Below are 21,439 nucleotides of genomic sequence, written 5' to 3'. Positions count from 1 at the left end.
TTTGGATATCCTATGAAGACACATTTCTCTGATTTGGGTTCGAGCTTATCAGGTTGAAGCTTTTTCACATAAGCATCGCAGCCCCAAACTTTCAGAAACGACAACTTTGGTTTCTTGCCAAACCACAGTTCACAAGGCGTCGTCTCAACGGATTTTGATGGTGTCCTATTTAACGTGAATGCGGACGTCTCTAGAGCGTATCCCCAAAACGATAGCGGTAAATCAGTAAGAGACATCATAGATCGCACCATATCCAGTAAAGTACGATTACGACGTTCGGACACACCATTACGCTGTGGTGTTTCGGGTGGCGTGAGTTGCGAAACTATTCCACAATTTTTCAAATGTACACCAAACTCGTAACTCAAATATTCTCCTCCACGATCAGATTGTAGAAATTTTATTTTCTTGTTACGATGATTTTCTACTTCACTCTGAAATTCTTTGAACTTTTCAAATGTTTCAGACTTGTGTTTCATTAAGTAGATATACCCATATCTGCTTAAGTCATCTGTGAAGGTGAGAAAATATCGATATTTGCCACGAGCCTCAATATTCATCGGACCACATACATCTGTATGTATGATTTCCAATAAATCTGTTGCTCTCTCCATAGTACCGGAGAACGGTGTTTTGGTCATCTTGCCCATGAGGCACGGTTCGCAAGTACCAAGTGATTCATAATCAAGTGGTTCCAAAAGTCCATCAGTATGGAGTTTCTTCATGCGCTTTACACCGATATGACCTAAACGACAGTGCCACAAATAAGTTGCACTATCATTATCAACTCTGCATCTTTTGGCTTCAACACTATGAATATGTGTGTCACTACTATCGAGATTCAATAAAAATAGACCACTCTTTAAGGGTGCATGACCATAAAAGATATTACTCATATAAATAGAACAACCATTATTCTCAGATTTAAATGAATAATCGTCTCGCATCAAACAAGATCCAGATATAATGTTCATGCTTAACGCTGGCACCAAATAACAATTATTTAGGTCTAATACTAATCCCGAAGGTAGATGTAGAGGTAGCGTGCCGACCTCGATCACATCGACTTTGGAACCATTTCCCACGCGCATCGTCACCTCGTCCTTAGCCAATCTTCGCTTAATCCGTAGTCCCTGTTTCGAGTTGCAAATATTAGCAACAGAACCAGTATCAAATACCCAGGTGCTACTGCGAGCATTAGTAAGGTACACAACAATAACATGTATATCGCATATACCTTTGTTCACCTTGCCATCCTTCTTATCCGCCAAATACTTGGGGCAGTTCCGCTTCCAGTGACCAGTCTGCTTGCAGTAGAAGCACTCAGTTTCAGGCTTAGGTCCAGATTTGAGTTTCTTCTCCTGAGCAACAACTTGCTTGTTGTTCTTTTTGAAGTTCCCTTTCTTTTTCCCTTTGCACTTTTTCTTGAAACTAGTGGTCTTGTTGACCATCAACACTTGATGCTTCTTTTTGATTTCTACCTCCACGGCTTTCAGCATTGCGAAGAGCTCGGGAATTGTTTTATTCATCCCTTGCATATTATAGTTCATCACGAAGCTATTGTAGCTAGGTGGAAGTGATTGGAGAATTCTGTCAATGACGCAATCATCTGGAAGATTAACTCCCAATTGAATCAAGTGATTATTATATTCATACATTTTGAGTATATACTCACTGACAGAACTGTTCTCCTTCATCTTGCAGCTATAGAACTTATTGGAGACTTCATATCTCTCAATCCGGGCATTTGCTTGAAATATTAACTTCAGCTCCTGCACATCTCATATGCTCCATGACGTTCAAAACGTCGTTGAAGTCCCGATTCTAAGCCGTAAAGCATGGCACACTGAACTATCGAGTAGTCATCAGCTTTGCTCTGCCAGACGTTCATAACATCTGGTGTTGCTCCAGCAGCAGGCCTGACACCCAGCGGTGCTTCGAGGACGTAATTCTTCTGTGCAGCAATGAGGATAATCCTCAAGTTACGGACCCAGTCCGTGTAATTGCTACCATCATCTTTCAACTTTGCTTTCTCAAGGAACGCATTAAAATTCAACGGAACAACATCACGGGCCATCTATCTACAATCAAATATAAACAAGCAAGATACTATCAGGTACTAAGTTCATGATAAATTTAAGTTCAATTAATCATATTACTAAAGAACTCCCACTTAGATAGACATCCCTCTAATCCTCTAAGTGATCACGTGATCCAAATCAACTAAACCATGTCCGATCATCACGTGAGAAGGAGTAGTTTCATTGGTAAACATCACTATGTTGATCATATCTACTATATGATTCACGCTCGACCTTTCGGTCTCCGTGTTCCGAGGCCATATCTGTATATGCTTGGCTCGTCAAGTATAACCTAAGTATTCCGCGTGTGCAACTGTTTTGCACCCGTTGTATTTGAACGTAGAGCCTATCACACCCGATCATCACGTGGTGTCTCTGTTGGGCTACGTAGTAATTTCAAAAAATTTCCTACGCACACGCAAGATCATGGTGATGCATAGCAATGAGAGGGGGAGAGTGTGATCTACGTACCCTTGTAGATCGACAACAGAAGCGTTAACTTGGTTGATGTAGTCGTACGTCTTCACGGCCCGACCGATCAAGCACCGAAACTACGGCACCTCCGAGTTCTAGCACACGTTTAGCTCGATGACGATCCCCGAACTCCGATCCAGCAAAGTGTCGGGGAAGAGTTCCGTCAGCACGATGGCGTGGTGACGATCTTGATGTACTACTGTCGCAGGGCTTCGCCTAAGCACCGCTACAATATTATCAAGGACTATGGTGGAAGGGGGCACCGCACACGGCTAAGAATATGATCACGTGGATCAACTTGTGTCTCTAGGGGTGCCCCTTGCCTCCGTATATAAAGGATCCAAGGGGGGTTGCGGCCGGCCCTAGTAGAAGGCGCGCAGGAGGAGTCCTACTCCTACCGGGAGTAGGACTCCCCTCCCTTTCCTTGTCCAAGTAGGAGAGGGGGAAGGAGAGAAGGAAAAGGGGGGGCGCCGCCCCTCCCTCCTTGTCCAATTCGGACTTAGGGGGAGAGGGGGCGCGCGGCCTGCCCTGGCAGCCCCTCCTCTTCTCCACTTTAGGCCCATGAGGCCCATTAACCCCTGGGGGGTTCCGGTAACCCCCCAGTGCTCCGGTTTTATCCGAAACTTCCCCGGAACACTTCCGGTGTCCGAATATAGCCGTCCAATATATCAATCTTTATGTCTCGACCATTTCGAGACTCCCCGTCATGTCTGTGATCACATCCGGGACTCCGAACTAACTTCGGTACATCAAAACTCATAAACTCATAATATAACTGTCATCGAAACCTTAAGCGTGCGGACCCTACGGGTTCGAGAACAATTTAGACATGACCGAGACACGTCTCCGGTCAATAACCAATATCGGAACCTGGATGCTCATATTGGCTCCTACATATTCTACGAAGATCTTTTATCGGTCAAACCGCATAACAACATACGTTGTTCCCTTTGTCATCGGTATGTTACTTGCCCGAGATTCGATCGTCGGTATCCCATACCTAGTTCAATCTCGTTACCGGCAAGTCTCTTTACTCGTTCCGTAATACATCATCTCACAACTAACTCATTAGTTGCAATGCTTGCAAGGCTTATGTGATGTGTATTACCAAGAGGGCCCAGAGATACCTCTCCGACAATCGGAGTGACAAATCCTAATCTCGAAATACGCCAACCCAACATGTACCTTTGGAGACACCTGTAGAGCACCTTTATAATCACCCATTTACGTTGTGACGTTTGGTAGCACACAAAGTGTTCCTCCGGCAAACGGGAGTTGCATAATCTCATAGTCATAGGAACATGTATAAGTCATGAAGAAAGCAATAGCAACATACTAAACGATCGGGTGCTAAGCTAATGCAATGGGTCATGTCAATCAGATCATTCACCTAATGATGTGATCCCGTTAATCAAATAACAACTCTTTGTTTATGGTTAGGAAACATAACCATCTTTGATTAACGAGCTAGTCAAGTAGAGGCATACTAGTGACACTCTGTTTGTCTATGTATTCACACATGTATTATGTTTCCGGTTAATACAATTCTAGCATGAATAATAAACATTTATCATGATATAAGGAAATAAATAATAACTTTATTATTGCCTCTAGGGCATATTTCCTTCAGTCTCAGCACGAAGAACTTTCGCACTGGTGCATACTCAGGGAGAACACTTCTTGATAATTAGTGAGAGATCATCTTAAAATGCTACCGTCAATCAAAGCAAGATAAGATGCATAAAAGATAAACATCACATGCAATCAATATAAGTGATATGATATGGCCATCATCATCTTGTGCTTGTGATCTCCATCTTCGAAGCACCGTCATGATCACCATCGTCACCGGCGCAACACCTTGATCACCATCGTAGCATCGTTGTCGTCTTGCCAATCTTATGCTTCCACGACTATCGCTACCGCTTAGTGATAAAGTAAAGCATTACAGCGCAATTGCATTGCATACAATAAAGCGACAACCATATGGCTCCTGCCAGTTGTCGATAACTCGGTTACAAAACATGATCATCTCATACAATAAAATTTAGCATCATGTCTTGACCATATCACATCACAACATGCCCTGCAAAAACAAGTTAGACGTCCTCTACTTTGTTGTTGCAAGTTTTACGTGGCTGCTACGGGCTTAAGCAAGAACCAATCTTACCTACGCATCAAAACCACAACGATAGTTTGTCAAGTTGGTGCTGTTTTAACCTTCGCAAGGACCGGGCATAGCCGCACTTGGTTCAACTAAAGTTGGAGAAACTGACACCCGCCAGCCACATGTGTGCAAAGCACGTCGGGAGAACCAGTCTCGCGTAAGCGTACGCGTAATGTCGGTCCGGGCCGCTTCATCCAACAATACCGCCGAACCAAAGTATGACATGCTGGTAAGCAGTATGACTTATATCGCCCACAACTCACTTGTGTTCTACTCGTGCAGATAACATCAACATATAAAACCTAGGCTCGGATGCCACTATTAGGGAACGTAGTAATTTCAAAAATTGTCCTACGCACACGCAAGATCATGGTGATGTATAGCAACGAGAGGGGAGAGTGTTGTCTATGTACCCTCGTAGACCGACTGCGGAAGCGTTATGACAACGCGGTTGATGTAGTCGTACGTCTTCACGGCCCGACCGATCAAGCACCGAAACTACGGCACCTCCGAGTTATAGCACACGTTCAGCTTGATGACGATCCCCAGACTCCGATCCAGCAAAGTGTCGGGGAAGAGTTCCGTCAGCACGATGGCATGGTGACGAGCTTGATGTTCTACTGTCGCAGGGCTTCGCCTAAGCACCACTACAATATTATCGAGGACTATGGTGGAGGGGGGCACCGCACACGGCTAAGAGAACGATCTTGAAGAATAACTTGTGTGTCTAGAGGTGCCCCCCTGCCCCCGTATATAAAGGAGAAAGGGGGGGGGTGCGGCCGGCCCTAGGAGGAGGCGCGCAGGAGGAGTCCTACTCCTACCGGGAGTAGGACTCCCCCCTTTCCCTAGTTGGATTAGGACTTGGGGGGAAGGAGGAGAGGGAAGAAAGGAAAAGGGGGGCGCCGCCCCCCCCCCTCCTTGTCCAATTCGGACTTGGGGGGGAAGGGGCGCGCGACAGCCCCTAGGCCTCCTCTCCTCTTCCTCCACTAGGCCCATTAAGGCCCATTAGGTTACCGGGGGGTTCCGGTAACCTCCCGGTACTCCGGTAAAATGCCGATTTCACCCGGAACACTTCCAGTGTCCAAACATAGGCTTCCAATATATCAATCTTCATGTCTCAACCATTTTGAGACTCCTCATCATGTCCGTGATCACATCCGGGACTCCAAACAAACTTCGGGTACATCAAAATATATAAACTCATAATGAAACTGTCATCGTAACGTTAAGCGTGCGGACCCTATGGGTTCGAGAACAATGTAGACATGACCGAGACATGTCTCCGGTCAATAACCAATAGCGGAACCTGGATGCTCATATTGGCTCCTACATATTCTACGAAGATCTTTATCGGTCAAACCGCATAACAACATACGTTGTTCCCTTTGTCATCGGTATGTTACTTGCCCGAGATTCGATCATCGGTATCTCAATACCTAGTTCAATTTCGTTACCGGCAAGTCTCTTTACTCGTTTCGTAATACATCATCTCGCAACTAACTCATTAGTTGCAATGCTTGCAAGGCTTATGTGATGTGCATAACTGAGAGGGCCCAGAGATACCTCTCCGACAATCGGAGTGACAAATCCTAATCTCGAAATACGTCAACCCAACATGTACCTTTGGAGACACCTGTAGAGCTCCTTTATAATCACCCATTTACGTTGTGACGTTTGGTAGCACACAAAGTGTTCCTCCGGCAAACGGGAGTTGCATAATCTCATAGTCATAGGAACATGTATAAGTCATGAAGAAAGCAATAGCAACATACTAAACGATCGGGTGCTAAGCTAATGGAATGGGTCATGTCAATCAGATCATTCACCTAATGATGTGATCCCGTTAATCAAATAACAACTCTTTGTTTATGGTTAGGAAACATAACCATCTTTGATTAACGAGCTAGTCAAGTAGAGGCATACTAGTGACACTCTGTTTGTCTATCTATTCACACATGTATTATGTTTCCGGTTAATACAATTCTAGCATGAATAATAAACATTTATCATGATATAAGGAAATAAATAATAACTTTATTATTGCCTCTAGGGCATATTTCCTTCACTTCCCTATTGAGAGAAGATCACCCGAGGAAAAAAACTAGCTACGCAGGGCCTTAAAGACGACGTGCGGTACGAGCATCCATGGTGTAAGTGCTTGTACCGTATGACGCCGCCACCTACTGGTCGACTACTTCAACCCCGTGTGCTCAGATTTCACACACGAAGAACGAAGAAACCAGAACAATGAACCAAAATATAAAAAACTCATGCCCTCCATCATCATCTTCATCATCATCATCAATTAATCCATTCATGATGCCTATCATCAATCCCTCCATTCATGATCCGGAGGGGGAATCCACATAAGGGCACCGCCATGCCATCACCCCGATCAAGGAGACTATGACATCAATCTTCATCATCAGCGTCGTCCACATTCTTATCACCAATCCCTACATTCATCTCATTGTAATACCATATCCTAGTTTGGATTCATATGTGTGTTAAATTAATCATTTATCTGTTATTACAATGAACACCTTTATTGTTCCTATTGTATATAGATTTATGGATGCCTGTATAATATCAACACATCACATGTATTTGGCTTGGACATGAAAAATATTCCATCTATGTGTTTTTTCACATGATTATGTTACTTGCCACATTCTTATTTATTTAAGAGATACACTTGGCTAACCTATGAACCTCGGTCCATTTTTAGCATAAGAATCACCTTCCAGCAAATTTCATACACACTTTTATTTTCAGCTATATTTTGCTCCAACAATACAAAAAAATCATTTACCATTTTGTCGTTTAATTATCTTATTATACAACTAGTAATGCTAGCAAGGTTGACACCCCTTGTTGAAATTGCTAGGGGCATGCCATAAAAAAAGGAAAAAAAATGTTGGGGCATAAGTAAATTTTTATTTGTGTTGCCCAAATTTGACGTTGCCGCGGTATAGTGTTACCTCCATGGATTGATACATTGGTTTCTCACTGACAAAAAGTTACTGCATTTTACTACAAACTCCTACATTTGGGGGCCCAACTCCTTGTTAGGCTATATACCTAGCAATCATCAGCTCCCAGGCGTCCTGCTTTGCTGCTTTGCTGCTGGCTAACCCAACACCTATTCCGCTTTATGAAGCCGTCACTTCCCCGGCCATATCTCCTTCTCACTCCCTACCTCATGGAGAAAAACGTTCTTGTACATCTCGCGAGACTAACGTTGATCACATACATGACCTCGGCAAGCAACGTGGACACATGAAGAGTACGCCCGGTATTATTGTGAACAATCGCGACATGAAGGAGGCAAAAGTGGTGATAGGTGGTTCACAACCTGCACCACCTTGTCCTTACCAAGCATCTCCCTCATCATGTGACGTGTGATGTGGTGCGGCTCCACGTGCCAACTTTGCCATGGTTCATAGGTTCCACGCGGTGCCCACGCTAGTGGTGCCCTCCCGGGATGGGAAACGAGGTGATGAAGACAGACGACATAACATCCCCGACGCGCCCCTTGAGTGTCACCCTTCGCGGGCTCAACAATGATGGCCAAGACATTATGTCACATTTGTAAGGGGACCAATGACTCTAGTTCCAAAAGGCTGCTGTCCTAGAGCTCCTTACTGCGCGTCGTGTCCTCTCCTTCCGTGTCATCTACGAGGAGGAAGTTCTTGTCGTGCTCCGTGAGGCGGGCGAGGTTGAAACAACCCCACGCCCCATGGTGATGCACTCATGGATGTCGGCACTTGTGGCAGATTATGCATGCCGTCATGGGCATCCGGTGCATGGATCAGAACACCTTTCCCTGAGAGCTCGACCGCTCTGCATGCCTTGTGACTTGCTCTAGGATCTCGCCCATGGACTAACATCAGACAACCCCTTGAGCACATGCCATTGTAGAGGAGGGCTAGGAGGAGGTCATGGGAGAAGAGCAACAACAACTCAATGACACCATCGAAGCATGGGGAGTGGAGGATCATCGACATCACGACATGGGCAGAAAGGTGGATGAGCCATGGCAAGCCATCAACTGCGATATGAACACAGAAGAGAGAGAGAAAAACATGTGTTTAGCTAATTTTGGTAAGAGGGGCATTTTGCCAGTCCGATAAATAATGTAATCCAAACTGGGTAGAAATGCCAAATCATCTAGTTTTTGATAAAGTTGTGGCAAATCATTGAAGTTAATAAAAATGAGAGTAAATCATTAAAGTATGAGAAAATGTTCGACAAATGGTCAAAATCCCCAACTTTAAAATTCACGCGTGCCATGTAGATTAGGATCGACATGGTTACAACCTTACTTTTGAGAAGAATAAATAAATAAAATCAAGATAATGGGTAAAATTTTCTTTTGGCAACTTCTCATGTATGTGAACTTAGCCACGAATGGTAAGATACCTCCCTATCTTGTTTTCTATTCCTCCCCGACCAAAGGTTGAACCCAACCCGTGGCTCTAAATCTACCACCGTTGTGCCCTAGAGCCGCCGTGATGCTTTAGATTTTTTCCTGAAATACACACAAGCATGTGTATCATATATTATAGAAAGAAGAAAGGGGGGGGGGGGTGAAGAGCCCTTCTACATGGGTTTGTTACACGCCTTAATTTAGGGCCTCAGCACCGACGCCTCATCCCTCCTCCCACGCCGTCATCGTTGTCCCGTTCTACTTCCATGATGACATTTCACGTATCTATTGTTTTCGCGCCATCAGCAATTTTCATTTGCAATGGCTATTTTTTTTTTGTGAGCTGGCTATTTTTTTCTTGTCAATTATCAAATCTAAATGTTTTTTTCTTCTAAAATTATGCGCATGCGCATGGAGGTGCTTCCCTGGCCAGCCGTCTTTACCCCAGAGTTGCGCCGAAATTACACACGTTTGCCACTGTCCAAACTGAACCGAGCCCCAATCCACGACCCGGCGACAGAGAAGGCAGCCCCGATTTCTAGGGTTCTCCTCCGCCTCCGCCGTCCGGCAGCCGCCCACCGGCGCGCTCCCGCGTCGCCGCCGGCGGGCCGCCTCCAGAACCCCGTCAGCCCCCTCCACCCCCCCATCCACCTCCCTTGCCTTCCGCTCCGCTCCGCCCCCTCCCCCCATATGCCTCGACCACAGTGACCGGCCGGCCGGCCGCCGCAGGAGCTCGACCGAGGCGACGGGCCGCCACAGGAGCTCCACCCCGGGACCGCCTTCGCCGTCCCTCTTCCCTCACCCGGCCTCCCTGCGCCCGCCGGCTCGACCCCGTAGCTGTTCGGCTGCGAGGTAAAAAAAAATTCAACTTTTGTGATGTACTGTACTACATGCCCCTGTTCCATGAGGAAATACTTGCTGCTCTGGGTTTGCTGTTGGTGTGCAATTGGGGCACCACAGCAGATTGAAGAGAAAACATTTGGGCTTATTGCTGGAGAATTCTGTGATGAGTTGATCCATGATTTGTGTGCTCAGCGTACTGATGCATTGATCCATGATTTCAGTATACATTTCAGGGAGCCAGTTTGCCGAATTTCTGACTTCCGTTTGCTTCTGATTGCGACATTCTAGGTGCCCTGCCTGATGCGTTGATTCTACCGAAGCGGATGGCCAACACCCGGTCAGGAGGGGCGAACAATGAGGGGGCAGGGGACGCCAGTGCAAGGAAAGGCAGCGCCGCCACCAATGCCAAAGACCCCAAGTCTGCATCGACCTCCACCTCGTCTGCCGGTGGAAGGGAGTCTAGGAGCTCGTCCGCGTGTGAAACAAGCGAGGAGCAGAAGCCAAACCTCAGGAGGTCGAACCGGGAAACAAGAGGAAAGAACCCCGTTGGGACAGCCACCGTCAGTTCTGCCTCCACACCGGTTTCGCAGAAATCTACGAGGGGCAGGAGCAACCCCAGCACACCTGATACCCCAAAATCATCACCAAAGAAGCTGAAAGGGTCGACAATGAAGGCTAGTACCCCAAGAACGTCCGACAGAATTAAGAAAAGTACCGTTTCAGCTTCGACCGCTTCAAATGATTCAAATGGAGTTCCTAGTCCAGTGGCTACTCCCGACAAAACCGTAAATGGACAAATTGATGAACACAACTCATCAAAGCATAAGCATGATGATGCTTCCGAGAGTGGTACCAGGTCGTTGAAGAAGCAGAAAAGGCTAACCGCAAAGAGCTATACGAGTCTCTTCAAGACATCTTCTGAAGAATATGAAAAAACCCCTGGTACTTAACTTGATCTCCCTGTGATTTTGAACTCATGTTTTGCTTGTCCAATCAACTGGGATGATAGTCACAGCTTAGTTTGCCTGTTTCATTACCACAGTTGGTCTGTTTGTTGCAAACACCAATCTCCATGACTTTGCTGTTTGCTGCATATGATGTAGGTTCATCTTAGATAGCTGAATATGTAAAGCTTAACATGTTCTCATGACAGATTCAGTCAGGATGAAGTATTCCTCTAAAAACAATGCAGGACGTTCCATGCAAAGCACTCATGTTGAAATAACTAACTTAACATTTTAATAGCCTTGTATAGCTTGTTATCAATGAAATTTTGGCATGTCAATTCTTTTCATCCCAATGACTTCATCCCTTCATCTATCTTTGGTGATGTATTCCCTGCTGCTACTTTTAAAGGCTATGAAGGAAATGCTTCCATGGTGGACGCGGAAGACAATGGCTCTGTTTTGAGGTATGAAGAAAGTGGCGCACATGAAGAAGATGACAAGGCACATTTAAGTCAAGTCGTCAATAATTGTTTGGAAGGCTATACTTCTGGCCAGTGTGAACCTCCCGAGGTGATATTGGAGACAGATGGGTTGAAAAGTGATGTTGAAAAATCTGCTCAGTGTGAAGCTCCTGAGGTGATATTGGAGACAGATGGGTCGAAAACTGATGTTGAAATATCTGCTCCCATTTCAGAGGTTTGCTCAACCATCTTCTATTCTTTTGAGTTCTCGTTTTTTTAATTATACTCATTATGAAATCAAGGCATTGCTTTAAGTACCAGTCCTCTCTGCCTTCATACTTTGCAGGTCTTAACCCCAGAGTAGCAAATTAGAATTAAATACCATATTCTGGTAATAGATTAATATGTTCTTTTGTTGTTCCATATCACACATCGCCTCTTGGGCTTAAATTATTACGACTCTGGACCTTACATTATCACAAAGCATTGTTGTAAGTATCATTGTTATTTTCCTTCATCCTTTATAGGTCGTAAGTCTCGAGTAGCAAAATAGAAGTAAATAACTGAACACATATTCCAGTAATACATCAAAATGTTCTTTATTTGCACCTGCATTATCTCGTATAATGTCTTGAGCTTCTTACTTTATTATAGTATTACCTCCGTCCCAAATTAGTTGTCTTAGACTTGCCTATATACGGATGTATCTAACACTAAAACATGTCTAGATACATCCGTCTCTAGACAAATCGAAGACAACTAATTTGCGATGGAGGGAGTACAATTTATGCAGGACGCAATGTTCACCTGACAGGATACTTTGTATAGTTTCCCTTTAGCAACTTGAGCATATGCTTGATTTTTTGTAACATCCTTGCTGCTTCAGTATGTTGGCTTGTTATTTGCAATGTTGCTTTTCTTTCTCTTGTCATCCTACCATCTGTATCAAAGGACTGTGTTACATTATCAATTCTTGCAGGCACATATGAATGCTGATCTGTGCTCACAAAATATTGTGGCTGAAAGCAGTCCTGCAATGGATGCTAGAGAGCCAACTCATGACTGTTCAGAGTTCGCACTTCACACTGCAATGGGCCGGAAAGCGGACTCATCAAAATTTGTGGAGTATTGGGTTCCTGCTTGCCTTTCACGAGTGCAACTAGAAATGTACTGTTATACCTTACTTTCAAACTCACCAGCACTTCGATCACATTCAAAAACTGACAGTGTTGGTGCTCTTCGCAACATTCTTGTATCCCTCCGGAAGGTTAGCTGTTGAAATTTCTGAGCATGCATGATACCTTCTTTTCACAGTAGGGAGAGACGGAATCTGCAGTGGTACTCATTGTGCATAGCTAACTGTCTTTACTGATCTTATCATGCAACAGTGCTGCGACCACCCTTATCTAGTAGATGCAATGCTCCAAACCTCACTTACCAAGGGCTACCCAGTAACTGATATCCTAGATATTGGAGTGCGTGCGAGTGGCAAGCTACTGCTTCTTGACAAAATGCTCCGAGAAATCAAGGGAAAAGGGCAGAGAGTTCTTATCCTTACCCAGGTGAGCCTTTTTTGTGGTACCATGCCTCAAATAATCTCTTGCTTCCATTATTTAATTTTGGCCGAATTTATGTAGTAATGCCTGTTATGTGTGATTCATTACTACTTCCTCTGTTCCAAAATATTTGAAGTTCTAGGTTTGTCCCTATTAGAGATGGCTCATCCTGGAAGAAGTTCATGCTCAATCCTTTAGTTTTAAGGAGGCATCTCTGACCCTCCTCAGGGTCTGGGCTTCCCTCGTTGTCATGATTCTAAAATTTATCTTTCTTTGGTACAATCCACATACGGTTCACTTCAGAAACAACATTTTGCAAGCACATGTTCTAACATCTTGGCATCGGTTAGAAAAACATGTTGTGGTACATTTTAATTGCTGACGGGTATATCCCTTATTAAGTTGTTTGGGTAGTTTGTGATTCGTCATTGTTAGAATTAAATATCATGATCTTTTGGAAAGGTTTCCCAAGCTTACCAGTGCAATATGACGTTTCTGTCTTCTATGTGCAGTCTTGTGGTGGGGCTGGCAATCCAATGGGTGACATTTTGGATGATTTTGTCCGTCAAAGATATGGTTTTGAGTCATATGAACGCGTGGAGCGTGGTCTCGCTGTACAAAAGAAACAGGGTGCAATGAGTATGTTCAATGACACGACTAAGGACCGGTTTATTTTCTTGATTGATAGTCGTGCATGTCTCCCAAGCATTAAACTATCTTCAGTTGATGTCATCATCATATATTGTAGTGATTGGAATCCCACAAATGACTTGAGAGTCCTCCAGAGGATCAGCATAGAGTCACAATCTGAATGTGTGCCCATTTTTCGTCTGTATTCATCTTGCACATTGGAGGAAAAGGCTCTTATACTTGCAAAGCATGATCATATTCTTGATAGCAATGGCCAGAATATAACGCCTATCCTGAGCCATTCTCTGCTTAGTTGGGGTGCATCATTTCAATTCAGCAGACTCGAAGAGCTAAAAAATGATGCATATTTAAGCAATGATTTTGGTGCTGAAAAACTGTTCATGGATAAAGTACTTCAGGAGTACTTAATGAAGTTGTCCACGAAAAATGATCCCAGCACTGAGATGAGCAATGCAGCCATTTCACAAGCTCGTCTGAATGGACCTTTTTATTCTAGAGATACTGTTGTAGTAGGTGAGAGGGGTGGGATATCTGCACCTGATAGTGATCTGCCAAAATTCTGGGTAAATTTGCTAGATGGGAAGTCTCCTCGTTGGCAGTATATAACTGAGCCGGTACAAAGAAGCCGTAGAAAGATACAAAACATGGAAGAAGGGAAAATTCCTGCCGATGAGGCCAGTACCAAACGTAGAAAAATTGCTGGAGCCTTGGATTCATCTGCAAATGTTTTAGCTGGCGAAGATAAGGACTCAATATTGCCTGAAATTAATACTACATCTAGTCGTCATCAAATATCAGTTGACCACACGTGGCAGGAACAAGGTATACTGCTGTAACTGTAATTATTAGCTCTGTTTTTCATGCACATAATGCACTGTTCTAACAGAGTCCATTTTGTAGGGGTGGAACATCTTCAGGACACACAAAAAGGTCTTCACATCAAATTGAAGCCAGAGCTATCAAAGCTATATGAATTGTTTGAACTACCGGTATGCTGAATGTAACGACCTCATTGTTCTGTTGATGTTTTAATTCTTGCTGTGTCACAAATACCTAGTGATAGTTTTTTGCCAATATATTCCTTTGGTCAGAACTAGTAACCCAATTTGACAGTATTGAAAGTTCTGTAAGAACGATATTAAGAACCAAATACATCCCAAAGAGAAGTAAAATGTTTGGTTGTCTGTAATTGATCAACAATCATAAACTGTGCCTAAACTGAAGAGTGCAGCATTCTGTACATCAATACATTATGTGTAGTAAATAAATACACAGACAAGTTATCAAAACGTAATTCACCCTACCATTCCAGTGAGGTTAAAATTCATGCAGACACATGATTTCATATACTCATCATTTGCTATTTTAGCTGATTGGATTCTTTGATGGAACGGTAACATGTTGTGCAGGGAAGTGTTCAATGTTTATGTGATGAACTTCTTCATTATACTTTGAAGAATCACCAAGTCAGTGTGGAGCCAAAGCACATATTGCATGCATTCAACATTGCACTGGTTAGAGAAGAGCCTTCTGTAATTTTGCACTACATGTTCAGTGTTAAATGTTGCTGTTCTTGATGAATGTTCTCCTTCTTTGCATGCTTTATTTCAGTGCTGGCGTGCTGCTTCTCTCTCAAGGCATCAGGTAGATCATAGAGAATCACTGGCCCTTGCTGAAAAACACTTGAAATATGAGTGCAGTGAAACTCTCGCTGAGTTGGTTTATAACAAGCTAAGGATCCTAAAGAAGGAGTTCTCACATAGAGTACGCAGAACAGGCGAGAATAATCAATCAATTCCAGTAAAGAACATATCACCATATCAGCAGCAGACCTCATCTAAATATGGAAATGACAAATCAATCCCTGAGCAGGCAGAATCTGTTGGTGGGAACAAATCACACCAAGAGGATTCACATGATTTAGTGATTGAGGCTATCGTACCAGGAGAGAAGGAAGTCAAGGAACTGCTATCTGTTCCAGAGATTCATGCAAAGCAGCATTTATCAAAGGATGTACTTCTTAATAGAATCAGAGAGAAAAGAATTAATTTGGTTGACATGGTTTTCTCCTTGAGAGAAAAGAATATCCATGATAAACAAGCAAACGAGGTGGCAATGTTTGACATGCACAGGCACAAGGGAGTGGTGAAACTGAGAGAATCATGCAGAATAGTTGTGGAACACCTCCGTAGGTCTCAAGCTGATCCAGAGGACAGAGGTGGTCAAAAAAAGCTAATAGTTGAATGGTTCACTGTGCTACTATATGCGTTTCTGAAGCACATGAGGTACCAGCGTGAGAAGCTTGACTCGCAGCAATCAAAGGTGTGGATTAAGGAGTTGCAGTTGAAGGAAGATTTCCTTGACAAAGCAAAATCTGGCCAACTAGATCATACTTTTGATCAACGTATTTGTTTACCAGATTCAGGCTTTGCTATCGAGGAATTCAGCCACTTTAGCTCCTGTGTTGATACAGCTACTTTGGCAAACTGTCCGCAGTCTTTGCACGGAACCTCAGCGATGGAAGTTACATTGGTTCGTGGTGCGATTCCATCTGATGTTATCAATGCAGAAGCAGCAAGAAATGGTTCTGCTGAAGTTTTTATCCACAGTGAAGGAAGGCTAGCATCAGAAGGTATTGGTTTGACAGAGAACATGATCAGCAATAGTTTTGATTGCATCGACTCTCAAGGAGGGGCATCTCTGGCTGTTCAACAGCAGTTAAATTCTAGTCCTGCGATTGATTCTATTGATCAGGTAGGGCATGCATTAATCAGGTCTTATACTTACTACGTAGTTCTTTGCAGTGGTGTCCTTCTGATTTTATAAGTTTAATATCCATGTAGGAACTGTCAGCTTAACTTTTCTTTACAGAAACTTCCAACTTAATTTGCAGTCAATTTATGTAAGATCATAACACATTGAAGCTTTGGTTCAAGTTTCATGTCATGTTTTATGGGTTGTAGATTTTTCAGACACCTTTTCCTTTGTGATATAGCGAAAAGGAAAGCAGATGTTTAGTAGGCTCATCTAGGATGTGTTGTTTTTGCTCTTTCAGCGTAGCAATGTGAGCATAGTTACTTGCTCATCATGGTCTGTACAGTACACTAGGCATAGAAGGTGCAACTGTATGTAGTATGTTTCCTTTCATACTATGTCATGTTTTACGGTTTGTAGATTACTCATTTAAGTTCTTTGTATTTTGTAATATAACGAAAGGAAAGTAAATGTTTAGTAGGCTCATCTATGAGCATCTGTGACTGTGTATCCATTTACTTGAACGTACTTCCAAATAGTGGACATCCCAGTTGATGCAGCACTTATCTTTCCATTAGAGTCAGTTCTGAGCACATGGTCTTCATGTTCCAGTTCATGGTACTTTATTACATTATGGTTACACCAGTATTCCTTTTGACTGTTTTATTGTTAGTATCCTATGACACTAATCATATGTACCTGTAACATACATCAGGAATCTTCAAGTGGTGACAATAGAAGGACCGAACAAGTTGAGCAACAGAGTGGTGTGGGTTCACAACCATTACCGGGAGAGACTGACCGACGTTTAGGAGATGCTGAAATGGAAGTTAACACCTGCAATGGAGACAATACTCAGGCAGATCCACCGGAATCACAGACTCTGGCTCCTGTGCCCAGCCAGACTTCCTTGCAAATGTCTAAGGAAGTTGGAGCTGAGGCCAATCTTGTAATGCTGTCTGCCGAACCAATTGTAGCACCAGCACCACTTCTACGAAGAGAGGCAGAACAAGTAGACCGTTCTGGTATAACACCCGCACAGACTTTGCAACCTGAAATGCAACCATCAGCATCCAGGGAACTTTCTACTCCGACGGATTTGATAATTCAGTCTTCACAACCAAGTATGGTGCCAACTGTGCTTTCACAAAGAGATGTAGAACAATCAAGCCTACTTTCTCGTGTACCATCATCTCAGTGTTTGCCATTGGTTCCACTGTCCAGTATTCCGCTTGAAAGAACAAGCCCTGATCAGTGTCAACCAAGTCATCAACCCGAGGCCGCACCGGGTTCTTCAGCACAACTCTTTCTGGGGGCTCCAATGATGTTTAATCATCCACCAGTTGGTGATGAACCACTGAAAAATGAGTTGCACAGATTACGGTTATACATTGACTCACGTAATAAAGCCCACGAACTAAAGGTTTGCTGTTTCTTCTAGCTCATGTATATCTTAGTTGTGAACTTCTTACACTAGTTCTGGGCTTCTCATCTTGTTCTTATTTTTTCACTTATGGACAGCAATCACAACTTATGACCGAGTGTAGCCAGGAAATAGAGAAGGTCAAACAAAAGTATAATTCGTTACTTGAAGAAAATGATTCCACTCATCTTCAGCAAAGGAAGGCGCTTGATAATTTATGTGAGAAAGTTATCCTCAACCAGTCACTAGCTGACGATTTTCGGGCTAAATTCATATCTTCTTCTGGAGCGCAAGGTACTGAGTATTGACTATAGGCAATCATATTTGATGTCCTTTAAATGAATATGCTGACATGATTTTCAAACATCCGTCCCAAATCTCTATCACTAATATCTAATTACTTTAATCTGCAGCTAGAGCCCACAGCCCTCCAAATCACCAGAGACCACAGGCTTCTCAGCAAGTTCCCATGAGGCCTTCAGCGGCGGCATCGACTGCATCACCAACTGCATCGTCGACAGCTGGTCGACCACCAGTGCAGATGCATCATGTCCAACCATTACAGGTCGATCAACCATCACCATCATCATCATCATCGCCATCTTCACCTCACCCCTCCGTACTAAAAAGCACTGGATCAACATCAAGTACTTTTGGTCTCGTGCCAGTTCTGCCACGGGGAAACTTTGGAGTCCAGAGTGAAGTAACACGTGCACCTGCTCCTCATCTTCAGTACAGGTTGCCTCCACAGGTGCATTCGATGGCACATGCAAATCAGCAGCAGCTTCCAATTTGGCTCGAGAGCACGTCTGCAAGGACACGGTCTACCCCTGTGACTCCAGTAAATATAAGACAATCATGCCCACAGGCAGTTCCCCCAGGGAACCCATCAGTGTCAAGCTTGCACCCAAGTTCACACCCCACTGTACCTGCACCATTGGGGCCATCAAGCTCACATCAAATTCAGCAGGTTCTACCACTGCCATCAAGTTCACAGCCAACACGCCTGCTGTCGCCCGTATCTTCGGTTCCAAATCCCATTCTGCCACTAACATCACCGCGAGGTTTGACTACGACATCTAGCGTTGCCTCAGCTGCGTTGAATGTGTTGCCAAGTAGGGGTGTTGGCCCTTCCGCATCAGGCACGCCAGAGTCAGACTCTGATTCAGTATCGCTGGATGAATGGCTAACAGGAAAGCTTGGGCTGCGCAGTGATCCCCCTGGCGTGGCCGCTCGTGTAGATGTGGTATGCCTATCTGACGATGAATAGACCGGTACGTTCACATTTCCTCGACACTGAGTGTAACAGGTTGCTTGAAAAATTAGAGATATCAAGGACAGCATGCATCATTACAAAGCTACCGATGATAATTTAAATATCATTATCTCAGGTGCAAATGACAAATGATTAGGTTGTCTCAAGTGCGGATTTATAAACAGAAAACTCACTGAAATAATATTTCAGAACTAGTAGTTCACAGTAACTAAGAGATGAAAGTGTTAAAGATTAGATTGTTAACTGGAGCCGTCATGTACACAATGAGCCAATCCATTGTTCTTCCATGATATCCAGTACAAAATTTAGGGTTGCGATATGTGCCTCTTGAACAATCAATTTTCTTTAACACTTTTCATGATATCCAGTAACCAAGAGATGAAAAATGTTGCGATATGTGCCTCTTGAATAATCATTTTTTAGAAACATTATGCTCATGTGATGGCTGATGTCTAACTGATATAATCATTTGCTGTATAGATGACTAAACCAAGCGCTCGCGGAAGAGCTCCAACAGAAGGTCGCGTGCAAGCTTTGGTCAATCTCATGAGTAACCTGTAATGCAACTGCATGCTTGTTTCTTCCATGGGATGGACACTTTCTCGTGTCGGTCAGTCTCATGAGTAGACGATCGTCAAGACTGAGCACGCGCACGATGATGCAAATTAGAGTCCCGATATATGTGCCGCGACTCATTTGTAACGGGTTTTTATCTAAAGCGTGCGCGCTTGTGGATCCACTAATGCCTGCTGCTGTGATTATTTTGCATGGCATGGTAATTGATTGCCTAGTTGGTTCAGGGTTGAGACCAACCTTGCTCCAGATTGATTGATGCATCACATGGCAACTCAAAGTGAAGAGTTTGGCACTGGCTCAGTTCCTTGGTTTTCAGTAACGGATGAGGTTGCCTTGTCCGGTACTCCCTCCGTCCCATAATGTAAGACGTTTTTTGACAGTCCTATATTATGGGACGGAGGGAGTACTTACCAGACAAGCATGTCATGAATTCGAGTGTTTGTCTTAGAACGGGAACACTGCTTGTTGTGTGAAAACAATTTGATTTTCTGATATAATATAGTGGGTTTTACTGAAAAGAAAATTCACTATCTTAGGAGAAAACACTTGTATTCAAAATGTTAAAAGACTTGAAAAGAAAAAAAAAAGACTTACTCAACTGGGTGGCCAGGCCAGTGAATGCTTTTACCTCAGCAGAGCTAACACAGCTAGCTAGCATTTAATTAGCTGGTCCAGTCAATGCCTCGTCTGGTAATGCCTCAACAGAGCTAGCCCAGCTAGCTAGCTTAGCTGGTCCAGTCAATGCTTTCCTCGGCGATTAAGCGGTCAGTACCAGGATTTTTATGCCGCTAGAGACGCTTCGAAGCGAGCGGTGTGGTACTAATGAAATCAAAAAACGGGGAACCGAACGGTAAGTTAACTATTATGGACTTAAGACAGTGCTAATTGCTTGACCCAATCAATCACCGCCTTCTCTACTCTAGTGCCTACTTGCTGAGAGACGTCACCTTGTTTGGCGCTGATGGCATGTAGTAACTTCCTCTTGCAAACTGAGACGTCGGATTGCATCGATGCGTTGTCCTTCTGGAGTACCTCAAAATCCTCCCGGAGGGAGAGAACCGGCCTCATCCATCGTCTTGGCTCGACCCATCGCTTTGGTCCCAAGAGCACGGGGGGATTTTAACACTGTAAGAGCATCACTAGCAGATCCCATATTCCGCTGACCCATAAAACGCGTTTGCAGTTCGCGAAAAAACGACATTGCGGGTCAGCGCAGACGGTCGCAGAGACAGACCCCACAAAACGGACCTGTATAAAAGGGTATTCGCGGAATATTTTTTTTTACGGGTCGGCTTTGCGGGGTTTGCTCTTGCGCCGCTGCCACCGGTCCGCAAATATCAATACCACACCACAAAAATAAAACAATCATCCACACTACAAAATAATTATTTAGAAAAATTATCAATACCAACACAATACAACAATCATCCACATTACAAATAATTATTCAAATCACCGAAGCAAACTAAATAATGCAATATAAAACTTGTCCCAAATACAAGTAACACATGAATTAAATAAAAAATGAGATTGTTACGGTCCATCCCTTTGCCAATGGTGCTCAATGAGATCCTCCTGAAGCTGAAAGTGGGTGTTTGTATTTTCAATCTCCTTGTATGTCTAAAGAAAAGCTCTAATGCGGAGACGACGGAGGAGGACTGGAAGGGCTGTTGTGATACAAATACGAGAGGGGAAAGTAAGGGAATTGGATCGGGACCTTGCTAGATCGACTCGTGCATGGTTGGAGACGGCGGAGAAGGACCGGATGCGACAAATTTCGCCGGATTCCAGACTCTGGTGC

The 21,439-nt window shown here is 43.8% G+C and overlaps 1 protein-coding gene across 1 annotated transcript; it reads left to right on the top strand.

Moving 5' to 3' along the window:
• The first annotated feature begins 9,562 nt into the window (after positions 1-9,562).
• On the top strand, positions 9,563-19,938 carry LOC125519582. Its single transcript, XM_048684337.1, has 15 exons — positions 9,563-9,568; positions 9,694-10,003; positions 10,283-10,936; positions 11,351-11,637; positions 12,382-12,669; positions 12,791-12,964; positions 13,471-14,431; positions 14,510-14,598; positions 15,019-15,123; positions 15,221-16,363; positions 17,079-17,786; positions 17,885-18,080; positions 18,200-18,850; positions 18,980-19,060; positions 19,543-19,938. The coding sequence occupies exons 1-14, from the start codon at positions 9,563-9,565 to the stop codon at positions 19,054-19,056; spliced, it is 5,649 nt and encodes a 1,882-aa protein (XP_048540294.1). The 3' UTR covers positions 19,057-19,060; positions 19,543-19,938.
• The last annotated feature ends 1,501 nt before the right edge of the window (positions 19,939-21,439 follow it).

Source organism: Triticum urartu, chromosome 7, assembly GCF_003073215.2.
Source record: "Triticum urartu cultivar G1812 chromosome 7, Tu2.1, whole genome shotgun sequence".
Taxonomy (NCBI): Eukaryota; Viridiplantae; Streptophyta; class Magnoliopsida; order Poales; family Poaceae; genus Triticum; species Triticum urartu.
Note: the sequence above shows the minus strand (reverse complement) of the source record. Positions and strands in the feature narration are given on the sequence as shown.